This window comes from Rhinolophus hipposideros (assembly GCF_964194185.1).
Source record: "Rhinolophus hipposideros genome assembly, chromosome: 5".
Taxonomy (NCBI): Eukaryota; Metazoa; Chordata; class Mammalia; order Chiroptera; family Rhinolophidae; genus Rhinolophus; species Rhinolophus hipposideros.
This window is the reverse complement of record NC_138051.1, coordinates 67605289-67627288: the sequence shown is the minus strand read 5'-3', so window position 1 is coordinate 67627288 and position 22000 is coordinate 67605289. Positions and strand designations below refer to the sequence as shown.

Sequence of the window (22000 nt, the reverse complement as noted above, 5' to 3'; positions counted from 1 at the left end):
CACAGAGTTCCAAGCATCTATTACTAACCAATCAATGACCTCTGTTTGCCATTCCTGGTATATGCTATTTCATGTTAAAGTGTGTGTGTGTGTGTGTGTGTGTGTATGTGTGTGTGTGTGTTCTATCCAACTACTTAGAAGAACCTTTGAAATATATCTAGCTTTATGTGAGGTTTGTCTTTCAGAATATAGAAACTATTAGTAGAAACAGACCATTAGTAACTCAATATAGGGGATCATTCTTCACCTAATTTACTTTAAATGCCTGAAATGTTTACTGTTGACTTTTTGCATATATAAAAACTCAGACAGACAGAGTTTTTACTATTATAAACCATTTTCTGGAAATAATTTGGCATGTGCTATTATAAGGTTGGTGCAAAAGTAATTGCAGTTTAAAAGGTTAAAAATAATTGCAAAAACCGCAATTACTTTTGCATCAACCTAATATATTTTAATTAATAATATTCTTTACATATGTCAACCCCTTTAGTGCTTCCCCCTAACCTGAGGCAGAAGGTACTATTAAAATATCCAGGTTACAGTTGAGGAAACTGAGGAACAGAGCTATTGAGTAACTTTAATGTTGAGGCTGGAAGGGATTTCCTCCTGGTTCAAGTTTGTTACTTGCCGTACTTTTCTTGCATTTCCCCACACCTCTTTCCCCATGATGCAAGGTTTGGTCTGAATTAAGAAGCTAGAGTTAAATAAATGTTCCTTACCAGATTCACGTTCTTAAAACAATGAACAAAATTTCTTTTCCAAAAAACAATAGCTAAAGAGAAAATCTGATAGTTCTTTTGTCTCAACTCTTCTTGCTAAGAATCCTTTCCAAGTGCCAACCCTGTTTTCTTTATTTCAAAAACATTTCAGAGCAATTCATAACTTAGAGAAACTATGCAAGCCTTGGAATTCCATCGCTGACTATGTGTTGTGCCCATAAATTTTCAATTTTGCCAAGCTTTGTCAGTTCACGGGGGTGAAAATGTAAAATAAATGAGACTGATAAACATTGGTAATTACAAACCCTAGCATAAACCTGAAAATTTCTTCCACCAAATAGATAATTATTTGTATACATCCAGAGGTGGAACCTAATAAGTAAAAACAGCTTTGAAAATTGCTAAAACTGAAACAGTGTGCACACCTTTTTTCAGCAGAGCAAAATAGAATCATTTATCAAAATGGAATTTTAATTAAACTGGAAATGGAAAATTTCTATGAAAATGAAAAATTTCAGTTTCCTCAAACAATTAAAATCTAAATTATTTAACGGGCTATTTCTTTCACATATTCTTAATTATAGTATTGATCAGTATCTGATGAAATATAGAAAATACTTAGAATCATATCCCCAAACTCCTTATCAATTTAGGCATAAGGAAGTTAGAGGTTTGCATAGTTATTCCAGGTTTTAAATGATGACTTTCATTAATGTTTCTCAGAGAAACAAAATAGCATACTCCATATTACTTTGTATGTAATTGCCTTACCATAACAATTCTCAAAGATTCAGTACCCATCAATAACCACTTAATGCTTATACCATTAGAATTTTCTGTGTTCTTGGCATGTTATCAATAATGAAAATGTGAGAAATTTCTGTCTGGTATTTCTAATACTTTAGGGAGTTCTAAACAATTGATTTGAAAAATCTCACAAGTGCCCCTGATTACCCAACATGATTAAGTCCCATGGAAAGACAGCAGTGGAATCTTAAAGATTTCTTAAACATGCTCATTTTTTTCTATGGAAAGATTTAAAAAATCATGATGATTCATGAGAACCAAGAATTTTTTGGTGGTGGTTGTTGGAGGGGGTAGTTTTTTATGGCTTTATTGAGATAAAATTGATATATATTAAATTGCACATACTTATAGTGAACAATTTGATGAGTTTTGACATATGTATGTACCCGTGAAGCTATTACCACAAGATAATGAACATGTCCATCATAATTTTTGAAGATATCAATAATATAAAATTTTGGTGATCATTAGATTCTCAGAGACATCTGGCACTAGTAACCATATTTAATGTCTATTAAGTGATCACATTTTATCTAATTTATTGTCACTGAACATCTTTTGAATATTAATGTACTAGCAGAACAAAGGCTGGGAAAAATTTAGGCTTTTAAGTTTCAGCATTTTTGAGGAGCATCTGAATGGTGCTGAAGTCGGCTTTTGAATATAAAAAATCAACAGGTATGAAATCCTCAATGTGCTTATGATGGCTTAGCGGTCTCACAAAGCCGCCCAGAAGGTCACCTCATGCCCCACCTTTTCTAGAGAGGAGCAGCAGATAAGCCACCCCCTGTGTTGGACTGAACCTCATGTTTTCCCAACCACATTATTTTATAGACAACTTGGGAGTCAATAAAGCATGAGTCTTGTTTGAAAATATGGGTCTACATATGGGAATACTACATTATAAGGCAAGTCACTTCTCTCCTCTGAGTTTCGCTTATCTGTCAAATATCTTCTACCTTATCAGGGAGAGGAGCTGTGAAGGGGAAAAAAGAAAGAGCAGAAGCAGCAATCTTCCTGGAATGTCCAGCTTCTCAAAAGAAACAGCACAAATAAATATAAACACAGACAGCTTATAATTTGTATGGCTTGGACTCAGTGTTTCTGTAAAGAAACATAGCTGCTTTTTGTCCTGCTTGTGACATCCTCTGTGCCCTCACTGCAGGTAGGGATGAGGGCTGACGAGGTTTTGTCGAAAGCTCTTCTGATAGCTCTTTCCTGTACTCCACTATTTTCAGCCCTGTTCTGGAAACAATTTAAGGACGCAGTATTTAACCTCGGGGTTGCAGATCCCTTGTCACCATCTGCCACCAACTCCCATCTCCACCCCTCCCCGCGCAGACCTACGTCCCCGCCAGAGCCGATACTGGTCACCCACACAACTGTGGCCTTGAGGGCTCCAGCTTCCCTTTTTTGGCCTCTGGTCCTAGGACACCAGTCGAGGCTTAACTTTACGAGACGGGCGGGCGGCTTGCCTTATCAGTGACGCTCCAGCGGGGGCTGCTTCTACCTGCGCGTCCTCTCCTTTGGTTCCTCCCAAATGAGAGGAAGACTCAGGTGGATCTGGCACATCCCCCAAGAGGGGCCTGCCTGGGGCTATCGTGCTCCCAGGAGACCGCGCCGGAGCAGGCCTTTTTCACCTGCGTAATCCGGGCTTGGGAGCCGCGAGGCGGCGGCGGCGCCTGGAGTAGGAGGAGGAGCGCGGGCGGCGCGGGGCCGCGAGCGGGAGCAGGAGGAGGGGCGGGGGAGGAGCGAGGCGCCCGGAGCGGCAGGCGGCGGCTCGGCCGGAGTTGCAGCAGCGGCGGCGGCGGCGGCGCGGACACCGCAGCCTCCCCAAGCCCGGAGTCCCGGCGGGGACAGCAGCAGGGAGCGCCCGCCGCTTGGCCACCGCACCGCACCCGCCAAGCCGTTGTCGCCGCCCCCGGGGACCGCCAGCCATGGCCGCGCCGCCGGTTACCCAAGACGAGCTGCTGCCGCTGGCCAACCCCGGGTCCCAGTGGTTCGGGGACCGGGGGGAGGGGGAGGACGAAGCGATGACGCCGAAAGGGGACAAGCCGGCGCCGCCGGCGGGGGACTCCGGCCAGGGGTTGGGCGCCGGGGCCGGGGCAGTGGCGCCGCGGGAACTGGGCTCGGGCCCCGCCCGGCCGCCGCCCGTTGCCATGGAAACTGCATCCACAGGTAAGGCGGGCACTACCCCGCAAATGGCGTCGGGGACCGGGTCCCCCCGCCGGTCCCCGTCCCCGCAGCCCGCCTCTGCACCTTCCTCACTCTCTGTACCGCGAGCGCCAGCCTCACCTCCCCCGCCCCTCAACCCCTTTCGCCACGGGCGACTGTAAATACTAGCCGACTGATCGAAAACAGGAATTTTATTTTTCCAAAGACTGGGGAGAAAGCAAAATACTATTGGTCCTTTTATTTAATGATCAGCATTATTTCAGCTTTTGAAATGGCCCTCATAGGCAAAGCGCAGCATCCGGGCGCTGGCGCGCCCGTGTACAAGTTTCTTCCTTCTGCCAAGGGGTTGGGGGCTGCAGGGCCCCCTTGGCCACGTGCGATGATTTGGGGGGCGTTTGCACTCAGCGTGCGCGCGAGTGACGAGGACGCTGACCGAGCGACGGGCAGGCCGGCCGCCGCTAGTCCCGGCTCTGTCCCGGGCGGAGGCGACTGGAACTCGCCCTCCCCGCTTCCCTCCTAGAATCGCCACACCCTGTTTCCCGGGTTCCCCTCCCCTCTCAACTCCCCCTCTCCCCGCGCAGAAAACAGAAATCCCGAGGTGTATGGGCCTAATTCTGGAGGAACAACGTTGCGAGTGTGTTGGGAGTTGTGGCGGCACCCCCCCCCCCCAGAACCTTTCCTTCCCAGCCGCCCGATGCCCCCCTCTGGCAGGGAGCATTGGAACTTGGAACCCCTTAGAGTGGCCGGCCTGACTGTGATGATCAAGGACTTGAGTGGTGGTGAGTGGATGAGCTACAGTTTACCAGCAGTCTGAACCCGCCCGGGGAATTTTAAAATTGCCCGGGTTCGTCCTCCCTTCACTTGACTCCCCCGCTTTCAAGCCGGAGCGCGCTGGTGCCCCGAGGGGCCCAGGGGATCTGGACATCTTGGCCGAAGGATCCATGATGCATATTTTGGGGAGGGTCTGCCGGCCTGGTTATCTTTGTGTTTCCAGGGAGTGGGGTAGAGGGTGCTGTGTTGTGTTGTTCCCTAACAACGCTTTGTTGTGGTGGAATGGGAGTGTATCGTTTTGGAAATGTAGCTTTTGAAAGCCTGGGGTGGTGGGTGCTCCCAGAAGACAGGAAAAGCAGCCGGATTGGCATTCCGGCTCTTGGCAGCTTATTTAGGGGAACCCCTTTCTTAATCCACCTCGTCTCTTAAGGGTCATGTGGAGTGGTTTTAAGTAGCTTTAACTGTGCTCTAGGACCAGAGTTGAGCTGAGAAGAGATTTGGGGAATGCGTTGAATAAAACATGTTAACATTGTGAAGGGAAAAGAAACAGCTGGGAACATATACAAGAAAAAAAAAGAGAAAAAGAAAAACCCATTTGTCATATGTTATATGGAAGGGGAGAGGATTTAAGACTAAGAATGGCTGCCTAGCCTGTCTTTCAACTTTTTCATCTAAGTGAAGAAGAAGGAAAAAAACTCTTTATAATTGCAAAATAAGGTGGCAAAAGATAACAGACAAATGAAGGTACCTTTTGTGTTGGCTTACCATTACCATTCTTTATTGAGGATAGCTCATGATTCAGAACCTTTATCCACCGTCATCAAAGAAAATTATTTCTTTATAGACATTACCTACCTTCCATTAGTGTCACTAGGGTTAGGTGAACTAGGGAAAGGAAGCTAAGAGCTATGTGTTCAGTAACATATTACCCACTAAAATGAGTTGCCATAAGTAAAATGCTTAGAACAACCGTCACAAAGTAGGCATTTGCAGTTTTTAACATCATCATTATTATTATTACAGAAATAGTTTACTTTGTTGACTGTCTTAGGGGTTTTCTATTCTAGGCAGCAAGTACAGTGATAAAATCAAACATGATTATAAGGAGAATGAAGGTGAAAGGGCACATGTTGTGCATATTTATATAGAAACTTTTTTGTTTATTCTGCTTGAAGGAATTTCTCATATAGCTGTTGATTGTTTAATGACTTAAATTTGTATGTTTCTTATTTGGTAGATCGGATGGGATGTTATAAGACACACAGATGCCAGCAATGATATCTAAATAAATAACTGGATCTTGAAATATCCAACTAGAGTCAGGGCCAGCTTCCTTGTCTGTTATTTTGGCAGTTCTATTGCAATACGCGAAGCCAGCAGGTGTATGTTCAAGTTTGTCAGAGACAAAATCAGAGGAAGCCTATTAAACACATGCTCTACTTTTAAAAAAAGAATGATCCTCTTTGGGACTCACAGTAACTAAGAAGTAACTTAGACTCTGAGTATAATATACTGTAAACAGATTTCAGTTTTTTTTAGATGGGATTATAAAATGTAAGACAGATATTGATATTTTAAAAACTTTTCTTTTCTGAAAAACACCTCCAATCATGCCCTGGACAGAAATTCCGTTACTTATTTTGTACATTTGTGGTAATTAAAGTTCCTAAAGAAACATTTCTAAAAATATTTCTCAGTAGTGTCTTCGAATGAATATATGTTTAAACATCATTAAAGCTGCACTACAAAACTCCATCCGTACTGTATTTTCAGGTATCCTTATTGCTTCTGTTCTTTTTTTGGTAGTGTTCTTAGCAAAAACCACTTTCTTTTAAAGCTGTATTTTTTCATATCTAAAATTTATACTGGGCATGCTAAATTATGTCTATTGCCAAGGAAATATTTAATACACCATGTGTAAGCTACGACACGTTAGAGTTGTTAATCATGAATCAGTGCCATCATCTAGTAAGTTTATACAAAGCATGTTAGGAGCAACTGTTTTGTTTTCATGATCAGTTATTTTATTCCTGGAAACTATTCAAAAGGAGCATAGAATAACACAAGGATAGAATGGCCCTTTGTTTAAGGAGGGATTTAAAATAGAACATTTGAACAAAATGCAATGGTAAGAAGTAAACTCAATGGCTGCTTTGGAAATAAACTTATTGACCGCTTCATGCATGGAAGGCAAAATGAAGAACAGAATGGTGAATGATCTGGAGAAATTAGTCCAGTATGATTTGCTTCAGAAATACTGACTTTTAGATAATTTGACTTCAATTTGTAGATGATGGATAAAAAAGAAAAAAGAGAGATTTTTTTCCCTATTTACCTTACTTGGACCACAGTGCTCATACATTTACATTTTTCAAATATTGAATGTGGTAGACACTCTATTGGAAAAAAAACCACTACTCTTATATATCATTATTTAAATAACTTTTGGAATGATTATATATCCAAGTTTATTTTGTTTTATATCATAAATTATATGATACACATTACCAGTCATCCTCTAAAATCCATATGGAGGCTAGATTGACTGTCTTGACTTATAGATGTGTTTAGTAGATACACATCCACTTTTTTATTTGGCGTCATTCCCAGTAATCCTCTTCAGAAGGTGTAAATTTCCGTCTTCTGTTTTCTTTCATCTTTTAAAAAAGCAACAGTTCTGTTGAAATGGGAGGGAACACTATACTTGCTTTTACAATATTTTACAGAATGTAGAAGAAGAATAAAAGAGTTTCTGTTGCAATTTATTTCTCTGGACGTAGCCTCTGGTTACAATCAACAACATTTCTGGCAGTAAGTATGGTATATGTCCTTTCATATAGGGAATTGAAATTACTTTAAACTAAAATTCAAAAACACATAGCCTCAAAATACATGGATAAATAAATTTTATCCAAGTTTTCGGCGTAACTTTCTTTTCATGAGCTCTCTGTTCCAGGAAACCCGTCCTGCTCATTGCTCCTCAAATATACCATAGGCCTCCCTGCCCCCTTCTCTGTTTTAGACTGTGCATGTACTTCTGATTTTGAGGGTTTGGAGAAGAGTTGTGGGTTATCTTGCTCATCTGTCTATCCTGGATAGCACAGATTATGGAAAGTTTCTATTGTCTGTAAAGTGATAAACCATTGTTGTTCAATTCAATTTAGTAAACATGTATTGAATGCCTCCTTTGTGTAAGGAGCCATGCCCAACAGAGGTTGTGGTTTCCTAGAACACGTGAGCCTCTTTGTTTCACATTTGTATTTAGTTTAAATAGTTCCTTTTGTGTCATTTTTTATTTTCTTCATTCTCAAGTCATCGCTGGAAGCTAGACTAAAAGGGCATTATAATAATCTAACCACATGGGCACAAGGGTAGGATTTAGTTTTCTAAGGTCTAAGCAACACAGGATAAATAAATAGGAGCACAGATTGCTGAAACAACATAGCTGGGGGAAAATCAAACCGATTATCTATCTATCTATCTATCTATCTATCTATCTATCTATCTATCTATCTGCACATCTGTCTGATTCTGTCATCTTCATAGAAATAACTGGCTGAATATTACTCAGAGATCTTTGGATTAGTTCATTTTGCTTTTATTTTAAAGTGGAAGTAAATTATTCCAGGGGTGACTAAGGGAGCTTTGAAAAAGGGACTACAACAGTATTGTAGACTTGTTGGGGGAATCACTTCATAAATTATATGAATATCTCACCATTACGCTGTACACCTGAAACAAATATAAAATAATATTGAATGTCACCTATAATTTTTAAAAAATGGTCACGGGGATGTGTAGTACAGTATGGGTAATGTAGTCAATAATGTTCTAGTAACTTTATACTGTCAGGTAGGTAGTAGACTTGTGGGGTTATCACTTTGTGAGTTATGTAAATGTCTGATCACTAGGTTGTTCTGTACGCCTGAAACAGAGAGAGAGAGAGAGAGAGAGAGAGAGAGAGAGAGAGAGAGAGAGAGAGAGAAATTGAGATAGAGCCTGGAAAAAAAGGTGGGTCAGACCATAAAGAGCCTTATAGATCAGGATAAAGGTTTTCGTCCTGAATCTGAAAGCAATATGAAGAAATAAAGGGTTTTATTCAAAGTAGTGACATTAAAAAAAGGAAAAGAAAACTGGACTGAATTATAGAGGGAAGTGAAGGAGTGAGTGTTTGAGACAGAGATTAAAGAGGGGATATAGTTATTGAGGAGAGTGGGAGACTGAGATGGAGTGGAAGACAAGGTCAGCGGAGGAGCGGACTCCAAAAGATGGCAGCAAGGCCAGAGTGAAATAATCACCTGTACGACTATTAAAATCACAAGAACCATGACAGAGATGGGAGAGTGACAGTGAACGAGGTGCTGCTATCTTTAGGAAAGAACAGATGGGTCTGGGCTTAAAAGCTAGGGGTTTTTAGAGGGGAGGGAAGAACAGTTGCCTCTAAAGTTACAGTCTTGGCTATAGGTTCTGCAAACTATTTAATATGTACAGAACGTAGGAGATGCAACTGAAATAGTTCACTGTGGGGGATGGGAACTTTGAGGATTGTAATTAACTAAATATGAGCTAGTGGTATGGTGAAATTACTAAAATACCTTACGTAATTTAAGGTTGCATCAATAGAAAGCTTTGGGTACACATTATATGAGGTAATAGTTTCCCTAGATTCTGTTCTAGGCAGGCCAAATTTGGAATCTTGTACGAAACAGTAGGTGCCAGGCTTTGTGAGACGTCAGTGAGCTATAAAATGGTGAGAGAAGGATGAATAGATTGGTGAGGCTGCAGAGAAAATGCCATTTGAGAAATGGTTGAGGAGTTAAGAATCTTTAGTGAGAAGAAAAGAAGAATGAAAGGAGATCTGAAAGTTAAATTCAAGTACTAGAAAAACTCTTATTAAGCAAAGAAAGAAGATTTGACCTAGGTGATTTCACAGGGCGGAATTGGGACTGGTGGGTCAATCCATTTCTACATACCGAAGGAGAATTGCCTAGAAAAGAGGTAGATTACTTCCCAGTTACTGATATTCTTACAAGCAAAGTTGCTTTTTATTGGAGGGAACTTAGAAAGAAAGGCGTTAGTAATACTTCTCTAAAAGAACACAATACCCCTAACTTTACATTGTGCTCGTTAACATGGGCATAATTTCTCAAAAGTGAACAGCATGCTAATGGAACCAGAAATAGTGTACATCACAAAAACCAGTTAGCTTCACACTGACTACCTAAAATGCGCTCTCCACAAAATTGTGGCTGTCTTTAAATTCTTTTCTAGGTCTCCATTGTGGAGAAAAATGCCATAATGTAACATACTTGCTTCTTATGAACTATACAATTTTATCCACTTTTGGGTTATTAACCTAAATGTGAAACATGATATCTGCAAGCATCTCTTTTACTTATTCTTTTTCCAGAACTATCATTTTAATTTTTTTTCTGTTGTATCTAATTTCATAAATATTCCACATATTCTAAAATGTTTTGGGAATTCATTAAATAATTCCATAAAAAAGCATCATGTGAATCTCTCCTTAGACCTCTGCCTCATTATCTGTATATTTATTCAGATTATTCATTGTAAAACCATGTTTGCTCGGTTGCCTAATGAATTACATTTTTAGCTGAAATAGTTCTGCATTCTATTTTCCATGTCCAATCCACAAATGAATTTTTGAATTTATCTATTGCATAAGATTCTTATAAAACCAGTCGTAGACCAAATTCTTCTTTCTGAATGTGGGGAATTTATTGAATATCTCACATCCTTCAGAATTTTGTTTTAGACGTAGCAGATCTTCACTCACTTTTTAAAAACAGCTCTTGGACAACAGAAAATTGTGTGTATTCAAGTTATTACTGATCTAGTTGATTGATGAGTATAAGAATAAAAACCAATGTCAATCTACGTTGGCATGAATTTTTCAACTGATCCTGAAAAATCAGGGCTTCTCAAAATGTGGTCTGGAAACGGCTCGCTTCAAGATCCCATGAGATGATCCACAGACCTCAGTCCGGGAAAACAAGCCAGCCAAATGCATTTTACAACTTTAAGAAGCACAGATGTACTAACTCACCGCCTTATGCTTGGCATTTTGCCAGGGGCTGTGGAGAACAAGAAGCATGAGCTATCCCCTACCCCATTTCCTCTTAGCTTACTGTCTAGATGGGAGGTGTGAGGAACTCACACAAAACAAAGTAAACTACTCAAGTTAGAGACCAGCCTGGTGCTTGGATGGGTGATGGTACAAACTATAAGCCTGTAAGAATTTCATGATTTTATGAATTCCAGAGTACCTGGTCTCTGGATGATGGTGGAGTGTGACTTTACACCTAGAGGGTAGATAGATTAGGAATAAGCAGAAGTGAGCAGAAAGGCAGTTTTGGTGTGGGGAGAAACATGGGTGATGATGCCATGGAGATGAGCAAGACTAGGCCGGTTTAAGCTGCCCAGATGGGGAGGGAGAGGCAGCTTCTGAGGGCTTGAAAGCCAGTCATGAGACTCTAGACTCATTTTTCATGGATTCAGAGACCTTTGAAGGTTTATATATGGGGGAAGTAATATTATAACGTGTTAAGGAAGATGAGTCAAACAGCGGCATAGAAAATGAACTTAATGGGGACAATGATCCTTAAATCTGTACATTTTGCTGAAAGACGACTGACCCAATAACATAGTTGGTAATATAGAGGGGGGACTGGTTAGACAGATGAGGATAACAAATTCATTTTTAGTCATACGGGACTTGAAATGACGAAAAGCCATTTGAACGGAAATCTCCACTTGGCCCGGTAGATAAAGGAATAGATTTTGGAGATGAAAACAGGATTGTTGATAATAGATTCAGACAGAAGAGACTCCATAGAATAAATTAGGTTTTTGAAAAAGAGACTCTGTAGTATGGGAAGGGCCTAGAACAGAGCAAGAGCTCCTTGCCTCGTACAAAATGGCATCAGGCAAGTCAGTTAACCTCTCTGAGCCTCTCATTCCATCGTAAGTATATGCCTATAAGACTAGGTCTTGTAGCGTGTTTGCCAATCACATGGTAACTACTCATTATTATAGCATCATGGAAGCCAAGCCATTATTATACCATCATGGTCTGGAATGAGTCTTGACTGAGAAAGCAGTTATGTAGTCTTTGCTTTGGCGGCTAGCATCATGTCAATGTGGGCAGATCTGCTTTATGGCTCAGTTTCTTCATACATGAAATATGAAGACAGAGCTGACAGAGCTGTTGGGAAGATGAAATGAAATGACAGGAGGAGGTGTGTGCAAATGGCAAATAACTGTATATTTGTGAGGTACTGTTAATAGGAAGCACGGTCGGCCCTGTCTGATGCAAAAGAGGTCTAAGAGAACAAAGGTCAAGACAAAGTCATGCTACCTTAGCTTTAGGTGCTTTAGTAGAAAATGCTTTCTTGCTTCTCTGGACCTCAGCCAAATATCAGTGGGGAATGACAAGAGAAGAAGAATGGGAGTGGGGAGAATTCAGTTCTGGCAATCCACATTGGAAGACATTTTTGGCTAGAAGGAGTCCAGTTGGAGGGGTGATCAGTTCCATGCCTCATGTTCTGAGGAGTGATCTGTGATTGGAACAGGGCTGAGGTGTGCCCAGGGGCAAGCTGGAGGGAGGGAGGACAGCAGATAGGGTCTATCCTGATTCTCCTGCTCAGTGGAAGGGCAATAAATGTACGAAGCTGCCCCAGGTACGTATGGGAGTCAGTCTGGATGAGACTGCCTCTCTCATAGACAAGGTATTGCAGCAAAAGCCAGTCCCTGCACCCCTTATAGTTATAAGACTCGTCTGCAGGGATTATGTAACTGGCCCTATGGGCTTATAGGCATCTGCAGACTAGTCTTATAACTATAGGTTAAATCTTTCATAAATTGACTAACAGTTCTGGAAAGACAGAGTAGACATACTTTTCCATACCCCTCTTTCTTGCTAAATACAGCTAAAAACTTTGGATATTATATCACATAAATATAAAAAGGCTGCGTAGTAAAGGTTGCATATTTATAAGGCATTAACCTATATGAAGACCTATCTGAACTAAAGTGAGAGAGAGAAGCTGTGTGAGGGGATGTAGCTAAAATTTGGAATGATAGGACTTGAGGATCCATAGAAGCCGCAGCTGAGAGAAACAGCTACATTTAAAGAGTGGAAATTTAACGGGGATAGTTGTAAAATCTTGTAATGGGATCCTCAAATGAACTGCATGAACAGAATGGGCGGGTCATGGTGAAACTGCAAAACATATAAAGTAAAAGATATAGGAGTTTTAATTAACCATAAGTTAACTCTGAGTCAGTGAGATTCACCAGCTGCCTCGAGGTGATAAACTGTTAGACTCTGCAGATGCCCAGAGTCGTGCTTGGCTCTCGGAGGGTCAGCACAGTGGGGTTGAGCAGAGTCCTGAGTGCACTGAGAGCTGCGGTGTGGAGATGGTAGCGGAAACCTTGACTGTGGTTGAAAGAACTGAGGATTTAAGCCTACACAAGAGAAAATAGGATGGGTTATGACAGCTGTCCAAAAATACATGAAGGGCTGTCAAGTGGCATAGGGACTCTGGAGGATGGAGCTGTGGTCAATCAGACATGAAGCTGTAAAATATGAAAGTAGATAGACTGAACTACCTTATATGGTGGTGAGTTTCTTGTCACAGGAGTTATGTAAGCATAGTTTGGCCAATCATTTATATGACATAGGGCATATAATAGAGAGAATTCCTTAGACTAGTAATTTTTTAAAAATCTTTTCAGGATCATAGACTCCTATTAGAGAATCTGATGAAAGCTTTGGAATGTCTGCCTAGGAAAGTGCACTTACAAACACCATTTGGCATACAAATTCTGGGGTTTTCCAGAGGCTCTTATGGATACAAGGATTAAATAATTTACAAATCAATAATCCAGATACTGTGATATAGATCACTGTTTACAGAGGGACAAAAATTTTATGGTTCAATAAAATCTCACCGAATCATCCATTTATTCAACAAACATTTGTTTAGCACTTCCTTTGTGTGTGTTTGCATACACACACATACATAAGATATGTAGTTGAGTAGGTGACACTTAAATATATAACCGAAATATAAAAATAGATGCAGTAAAATAACAACATAGTCAGACTCTGAGGAAGAACAGTCTGAATTAAGGAAAAGGCTGCATTCCATAAATGCCATTTTGTTAGTTTTAAAAATATACTTAACTGAATTTGTGGCTCTCAAACAGTTACTGAGCCATACTCTTTCCAAACTGGCTATGGTGACGTGGGAGAAAGAGCACAGACTTGGAGCGCCATTCTGGATTCCAGTCTCAGCTCTTGCACTGTATGCTTCTGAGTACACTTAAGTCGTTGCTAAAATTTTTGGAACCAGTTGTTACTTTAGGCAATATCCATTTACTGTTATGAACAGATGCTAGGGGTGGGGAAGATATTAATTCTCCCTCTAATAATCTCCCATCAGCTACCTAAAGACACCATAAATAAGGAAATAAACAACTAAATAAGAAATATTCTCTGATGTGAACAATTAATGTTTTCTCAAGTTTATGTAAAGAATGCCTACTGTATTTTTTTTAAAAAAATTGTACCACTTTAATTTATGTATGGACACATCAAAGTAAAAACAGAGTACATCCTGTACAAATTCAGCTTCAAAATAAGTCAGCTGTCTTCCATTCCAACCAAATGGTAGTCCCTGAGCGCATTTATATATAGAAATTTTGGAGTTGCCCCTACTTATACTATTAATTTGCTAGCAAACCTTTTATTATTGATAATACAAGGGTAATTTGCAACCCAGCATGTTTACATTACCAGAATTGAACTTGTGTGAGCTTTATTTTTTTTAGTTGAATCCATGGCATTAGAGAAGTGTTTTTATTTTATTTTACCAAAAGTGTGAGAAGGAATAAATACCTAGTATTGTTTCCTAGAAATTGTGCAATCTTTTAAGGGCCAAGCAGTTCCTGTTTGTAATTTGGATGTTTGTATATCAAAAGTCTCAGAGGTAAGAATTGATTTCATTTCTATGACTAATATGGAGGGATTAAAACCATTTTTAAAAAGAGAGGTAATGTACTTTCTAGAGAAATGAACCCCAGAAATATCCTGTCTTGAAGGTGAATGTATGTATGTTAGGAGTAGGGAACTATTTGTGGTGGGTCATCAAGGTCATTTGTGTTATCTTTTTTCTTAAGTGTAGTAATCTGCTCTGTGTTTGTACGTATTAAACCACTGTAATAACTCCCAGAAGCATTGGTTCCTAAAAGGAATCTTTATCAATTGATTAACAACATAAAAACCCTGCCATTCTGCCAGATAGGGGACATCAAGGTCAACCTTTAACTATATCACTTAGGATATAGTAATGATTATGTTTCCATTGTGATCATTCATGTGAAAATGTCTTTTGAATATTGAATTGATATTGATATACTCTATTGTATAATAACATTATTATGAATCTTGTGAAACATAATTTTCAGTTCCTAAAAGGGAAAGTTGTTATGTAAATGGATCCCAAGAGCCTAGAACTTTTTCCATGAATGGCCCCATCCCGCCCTTCCTAAGAAAATCAGCAGATGACTATGTATAAGTAAAATAGAACTTAATTTCATTGATTTTCTTAGTGAAATGGAAATGTTCAACTCCACAGCTTTGTTTTTAAATTGTAAAAACAATAATAAAAGAAATGTTTGCAAGAGAAAACACAATTTCACCTTCTTTGCTCAAGTCTTAGTATCAACCTCACACCACGGTTTGAGGATTTGTGAACTAATATTTATAATGCTTGACACATAGTAAGGACTATGTAAATGTTTGCTATTCTTATTGTTATTAATTCCCTATCCATTTTATTTGTTGGCATAATAATCACTAATCTTCATTAAGTTCCTTAGAATGGATGAGGCCTGACGTTGTTTATCGAATGATCCTCATTTTACAAATGCAGACTTTGAGCAAGGCCAAAGCCACATTTCGGACTCTTCAAGTGTCAGGCGTTCTCTATTGCACCACACTGCTTTTCTGCCATTGAATTATACCATAAGGAAAAATAAAGCTCTTACAACAAAATCAGGACATGGAATTCAGCCTTATCTTGCAGAGAGAGGAAAAGAGACACAAGGCGGAGAGGTGAAGGTGGAGAAGAGAGGGGACAACAGGGACAGGCAGGGATGGCGATGGAGGGAGAGAGCTTGACCCCAGGAATAGACACAAATAGACAAAAGGGGGAGGTAGAGGAAGACATGGAAAAGGGAGAGTTAAGGAGAAGTACATAGAGGGAGGGAGGCCCTTTGAGGAAGCAAAAGAAATATGTGTATATATATGAATGGATTTGTAAAAAAGAAGAAAAGAGAAGTAGATAACAAAGGTTTCCTAAACTCTGGAATCTCGAGTGAGTGACACCAGTGTTCTTAGCTTTACTTCCCTCTGAAAATGTAATTCATGTCTTTACAATTGCTTAGCTCCCCTAGGAGGGGGAGCTGCTCTCTGTGTTGTCCTGTATGGGGCTTCCCAGAACTATCGCACCCCCAGGCTGAATGAAATCAAGCAGTGGGCTGAGTTGGGCCTGTGGGCTGAAATGTTCCTTCCTTTGTCTGGGGATTTTTCCAAAGGACTCACATTAATTTTATCTAAATGAAGAAGAATGTAGCTCAGGGTTTTCCCTCAGATATAAGGGATTATTTGTAAACTTTTCTCCTCTGCACAACTAGCAGTGAGATTCACAAATGCAATGGTTTGGATAGCAGTATCAGGGAACGAATTGGTTTTTCTTTTACCAAGTTCAAGTATAAAACTGTATGCTATACCTTGATAGGGGAATGAGGGTAGTTAAGGAAAAGAGGATATAAATCAAAGTGAAAGAAGTTAACATTTATTTAGCACCTAGGGCTAGGTGGGCCTGTACTGTGATCATCACTTTGTGTGCCTTCTTTGTATAGCTTTTGGATCCCATGGCCTATTTGAATAGGTAGCAGAGGACTTGCGCTATGGTTTGGTTGATCTGAGTAGTGGTGACAACTCATTTGCATAGTTCTGTTTATTTGCTTCCAGCCAACGCCACAAATTAGACGTGGAAAGGAGTCATCCAGCGAGATCCCGCGAGATTATTCAGGATGGGGGGCCAGATGTTGCAGGTCAAGTCCTAGCGGGAAGCACAGGTGCATTTTCAGGAATGTTTATTTAAATCACATTCTTCTCATGGGCCTGTTGAAATGGGCAGGTAAAGATTTGGGGTCCTTCCTGTCCTTTCATCAGTGATGATTTTTGGTACATATACTTGGTTATATCATATCAAGTGCACTAAAATTTATTTTCGTTTTCTAGATGGAAAGTTCCTTGAGGTAGGTGTTTTGTCTCTAATAGTCTCCATAATCCCTCCAGAGGGTCAAATATATCAGTATCAGAATTTCATCATTTGGTGGTTTATTTTTTTTTGTTTGACACATAAAAAGATCTTAATACCATCTTGGGATCCTAACACATTTTTATAAGCTTTCAAAGTCATTGATTCTGTGAATCAATGATTTTTGGGAATAGGATTTAGATCTTTTATGTATAGCTCATGTGATCAAGTTAAGTCAATTACAATATAAATTCTTGTTCCTATTTATATCAGTTATAAGTTATAATCAGCAAAAAAATTTAATATGTTAAATCCCTTCAAAATTTTTAAAAAACTCTAGAGTACTAACTTAAAAAATAAAAGCAAACCTTGACAGTTATGATTGAAACTGTCTGGTGCTAAATGAATTCTGTTAACATTTAAAAAAATTAATTGGATGGATGTCCTTGATAAGGCGAACAATTATCCTGAGAATTTACATAATAAAATGCAGTAGTTTGTTTGAGATTAGTTTGACACAATTGCCATCAGCAGCGCCTCCTACTTAGCACCTGGCAGCTCACCTGGCAGCTCTGCCTTCACAAAGGAGATGATGTATGGAGGTGCCACCATTACAAGTTAGAGCTTCATTTTCCATTGATAATAGGAATGATATGGCGAATTAATCTTTCATTAGTTTGTGGAAAACAAGACATAACAGTCTTTTGAATTCAATTCTAGCCTTTTGAAATCTAAGCATTTACTTAAGATGGAAGAGGCTGCAAAGAAATAGGGCTTAACAGCAGGTTTGGGCTTGGTGAAAAAATTATTTCAGGTGCCCCAGCAAAGATGGCCTGGCTCAAAGTCTTCCTATGAGATTTGCAAATGAATTCAGGCCCTGGGCCCACTTTCTGACTGCTGGGTTGGGCAATCTGTGCCAGTTTCCTCCATCGCTACTCGGTCCTGCCTATGTATGTTGCTATCTCTTCATGTGGCAGGAAAAGTCTGTGGGTTCAGGAGTCAGAGCTGCTCAAAAATGAATATAGCATGAAGGTGGACCTTCTCCATCTCTAGATGTGTTCAGGCAGAGACTGTGTGATTACTTATCAGGGATGTTTAAAAGGAAGCTTATTTTTCAAGTGGGAAGTTGAACTAGATTCCTTCAAATATTCTTTTTATTCCTTGATTTTACAATAAAAGCAGGGAATCATTATGCTCTAAATCCTGTGAATGACTTTGAAATGACAGATACATTTTTAATATTGGGACTTTACACCTTTAGCTAAAACTTGTCTTAGACCATGTGAGCAAACCAAAACATCAATAATCTATGTTAGCAAGGAATTTAAATACTTAAAAATATTTTCTGCTTCTTATTTTTCTGGCATGCTCAGAAAAGATCTCTTTGATTAATAAAATGGAAACATGGATGAATCATTATGTTCCTTAAAATACTATTGGTAGACAAAAATATTTAAGCCTCTTAACAGAAGGGAAGGTTAGAAAAAGCTTTTTGTTGGAAGTGGTTCTGGAACTGAGTTTTAAAGGATGAGAAATTAGCAAGGTAAAGCCTGAGGAAGACAATTCAGAAGAGAACAGCACTGCTGAAAACCATATTTCTTCCTTCGTGCTTTTTCGAAAAGGAATCCTTTGTTATTGTTGTTTTTGCCTCTCAGAGTCTAGATTTCTGAAACAGTGACAAAGAGGTAAAGAGCCCTTTATTTGCTTTTGCCTTTAAGCCTCTAGATCATTCCTGGTTCATAAGCAAACTCAGTCTCCTCGAAGTGACTGCTTCTCTGAGAATTCATATGGCTTTCAGAATTGGACAGACTGTGAATCTTGAACAGGGATGGAGACACCTGGATAAGTACCAAGGGCACTCAAAGCCATCCTAGACAAAGTCAATTTTTTCCAGTAGTAAGCCTTTTAAAACACTTAAAAAGAAAAACAAACTACAAAATAAGTGGATACATTAAGGAGTGAGTTCACATGCAGTTTTCAAAGGTGAGATTTACATAAACTTCCCGCTTCATATATTCAGGCTACATCCACAGGCCTTGGCATACATACTTACTCTTGTTTTTCCATTATGTTTATTTAGTTGGAAATATTTGAGATACTAGGCAGAAAGGTGTCTGGGTGGGTGATCTGGGGTAAGTACGAAGAGCCTCAGGAACAAGGTAGCATATGAGTGTGCATGGACGTGCACATGCGTGTGTGAGTACACTTGCATGTGTGTGCACCAACTCATAGAGATGGGTGCTGAGATGAGAAGAATGCAGTGGAAAGAATGCTCAGATTGGTGAGTGGATCTCCAAGGGGTGAAAAATGAGAAGGAAGAGAAGCAAAATTAGACCAGGATTCATCCTTTGGACCATTCTGCTTCTGCTTCCTCACAAAAGCACAAGTGAAACTGTAGCCAGGAGGGGCGAGGGGAGATGTTACGGTTATGGTCTTGGTTCTTTTCTTCCATCATCCTCATTCTGCAGCATTACTGACCTCTTATATCCCAACGTGGTTCATGGCCCACAATAACCCATCCCTGGTTGGTGTCTTACAGACTGTTATTATAGAGAATTCTTGTATTTTTTTTGTAATTGTTCCAAGTTCAGATATTTAATACATATATAGCCTTAATCAACTATGTCTTTATAGTTCCAACTGCTGCTGTTCCTAGTCTACTATAGTGCAGGTATGTGTGATGCCAGAACATTTCTTTTCTCCTGTAGCATGTCCTCCATAGAATTGTTCGTGGTAGCTACCTGAAACAGCTTCTTTTTCTGAGCCTTGAAAAATATCTGTGCTGGAAAATTGTGGGAGAGAATCTTCCAGGGAGAGGGTACAGTGAATACAAATGAATAGAATTGTAAAGCTGACTTAATGGGATGACAAGCGGTTCTATGTGTGTTTGGATCCTCCTGGGGAAAGGGAAGGGACAATGGAATGGTGGGTAGAGACTGGACTGTGAAAAACTTTAAGCTTTTGGATGGCGTACTAAGAACTTTAGATTTTACTCTCTGTTGACAATAGTCATTCGAGGGGCAGCCAGATAGCTCAGTTGGTTAGAGTGCGAGCTCTGAACAACAAGGTTGCCGGTTCAATTCCCACATGGGATAGTGGGTTGTGCCCCCTGCAACTAAAGATTGAAAACGGCGACAGGACTTGGAGCTGAGCTGCGCCCTTCACAACTAGATTGAAGGACAACAACTTGGAGCTGATGGGCCCTGGAGAAACACACTGTTCCCCAATATAAAAATTTTAAAAAAGACTCACTTGAGGTTGTTTTTTCCCAGTGAGATAGATGCTCCTTCAAATTTGTGTTAAGAAAGCACTCCGCCAGTGTGGAAGGTGGTGGTGGGAGCATGGTGAGGGTTGGAAGGTGAGTTAAGAGGCTTCTGTACCAGTCCCATAAGACATGGGAAAGCCAATACTATGGCAGTAGAGAACAAGATGGGTTGAGATGGAAAGAATTTTGTGAGGTACAGTGGATAGAACTTGGAGATGAAAGAGACTTAAGAAGTATTTCACTTTCTGGCTTGGCCATGTGATGCATGGTGATGCTGTTAAGTGCAGTGCGGATATAGGAAAGGAGAATCAATGCAAAACACTTTCAAAGATAATAGCACTCCATTGCAAGTGTGATGTATTACTATTAAAATCATGTATTGCTGAGCTTGTCTTTAAGGTAATGGTCATCCACAGTATTTATTATACAGATGTGAAGAAACGATTAGGAATCACAAAGCTAGTGCTTTTATAAACACTGAATAAAAAATGCAAATGATGAACCCTCTTAATTTTTAATTGATGTTTGGAATCTGCAACGTCAAATTCATGTATAAGGTGATTAAAATTTGACTTTGGTTATAGATTTTACTTCATTAGCTCTACATATGGAGAAACATTAACTAGTTCTACCTATTGAACATATTGATTGTACAATTGCATCCTTATAATCTCTCTATTTAGCATCCATAAATACTTACTGAAGTTGTTGGAATCTTCCTCTCCTTTACATTAGCTGGAACAACCTTCCCACAGGGCTTAGTGAAAAATATTGATTGCTTGGGTTGCAAACTCAAGAGTTTGCACCCCGCTCTCTTAAAATTTCTCTCCCATTCCACACTCACAGACTAAAACAGGGTTGTTCTTTCTCCAAGAACAGAGATTTTGACCTTCGCTACTTCCAATATTTTCTAATTGACATGGTGAGGCAACCAAGGATTATTATATCAGCGACTCTGTATTCAGAAACCTGGGGATGACAACTCATTTGTGAATCCTGGTTCATTTCTCATATTTGGAAACTATGTTCCCTGAAGGCTTTGCTTGATTCTCATTGTTGTGTCTCCATGTCCTAGAACAATGCTTGGCATACGACAGGATTCAAAACAAATTTATTGAGTGAAAAAATGAATGAATGAATGGATGAATGAATGAATGGCTAGTTTTCTTTCGGTGGAGTACTGGGTAGATTACAGGGAGACATCTAGAAGCAAAAAAGTCTAGGCCCTAAAATGTCCAGGTTTAGTTCTTCCCTATTCAGAAAACTTCATGTGTTTCTTTATTGCATGCCTATTTGACTTCTGTATTTTTCCATTTTAAAATACTTTTTCTATATAATAATCATGAACTCTTGTTTTCTTTCTCATATGAGTAGCAAGGCTGCTATTACAACCTGGTTTTTATCCCCTCTCCATCCCTATTGTGTTTATAAATAAGAGCCCTGTAATTGTGCCTACAAAAACACCCAAAGCTTCTCCCTTTCTTTAGCCCTGACAGGACTTCTCCATTGCTAAGGAGCCTGTATTCTTGCAGAGACGCAGGGAGTAAGGGGGTCCCAGGAGGATGCCGAGAGTCTCAAAGCAGCCTTTTTCATGGAGCAAATTAAGGACAAACACAAATCATTTTGGGATTTTGACCTAAATCTTAACCCATTTATTGTCTTAAAATAAATCTCTCTTTCTTTTTTTTTTTTCAGTGCCTTTAAAATGTTTGTAAAAAGGCACTATGCTATGATCATTGCTTTCTAAATGGAAGACTTGGAAAACAAATGACACTAGTGACAAATCTCCAATGGCTATGTAATTTATGAGCATTTTATGAAGTTTAACCATTTATAAGACATAGGCTCTACAAGGTTTGCATTTCTTCCAGTGTCTTACTTTTGTGAGATTGCATTCACAATTT

General features: G+C 39.7%; 1 protein-coding gene across 2 annotated transcripts in view; it reads left to right on the top strand.

Annotated features, from left to right (window-relative positions):
* Positions 1-3283: 3283 nt before the first annotated feature.
* Positions 3284-22000, top strand: part of RTN1 (reticulon 1) — a 173688-nt gene continuing 154971 nt past the window's right edge. The window contains exon 1 of one of the 2 annotated variants that reach the window (XM_081049746.1): positions 3284-3707. In XM_081049746.1, the coding sequence (XP_080905872.1) occupies positions 3467-3707 (241 nt within the window). In that variant the 5' untranslated portion in view covers positions 3284-3466. Of the gene's footprint in view, positions 3708-4281; positions 4484-22000 lie in introns of those variants that run through there. The other variant, XM_081049745.1, reaches the window with a different exon arrangement.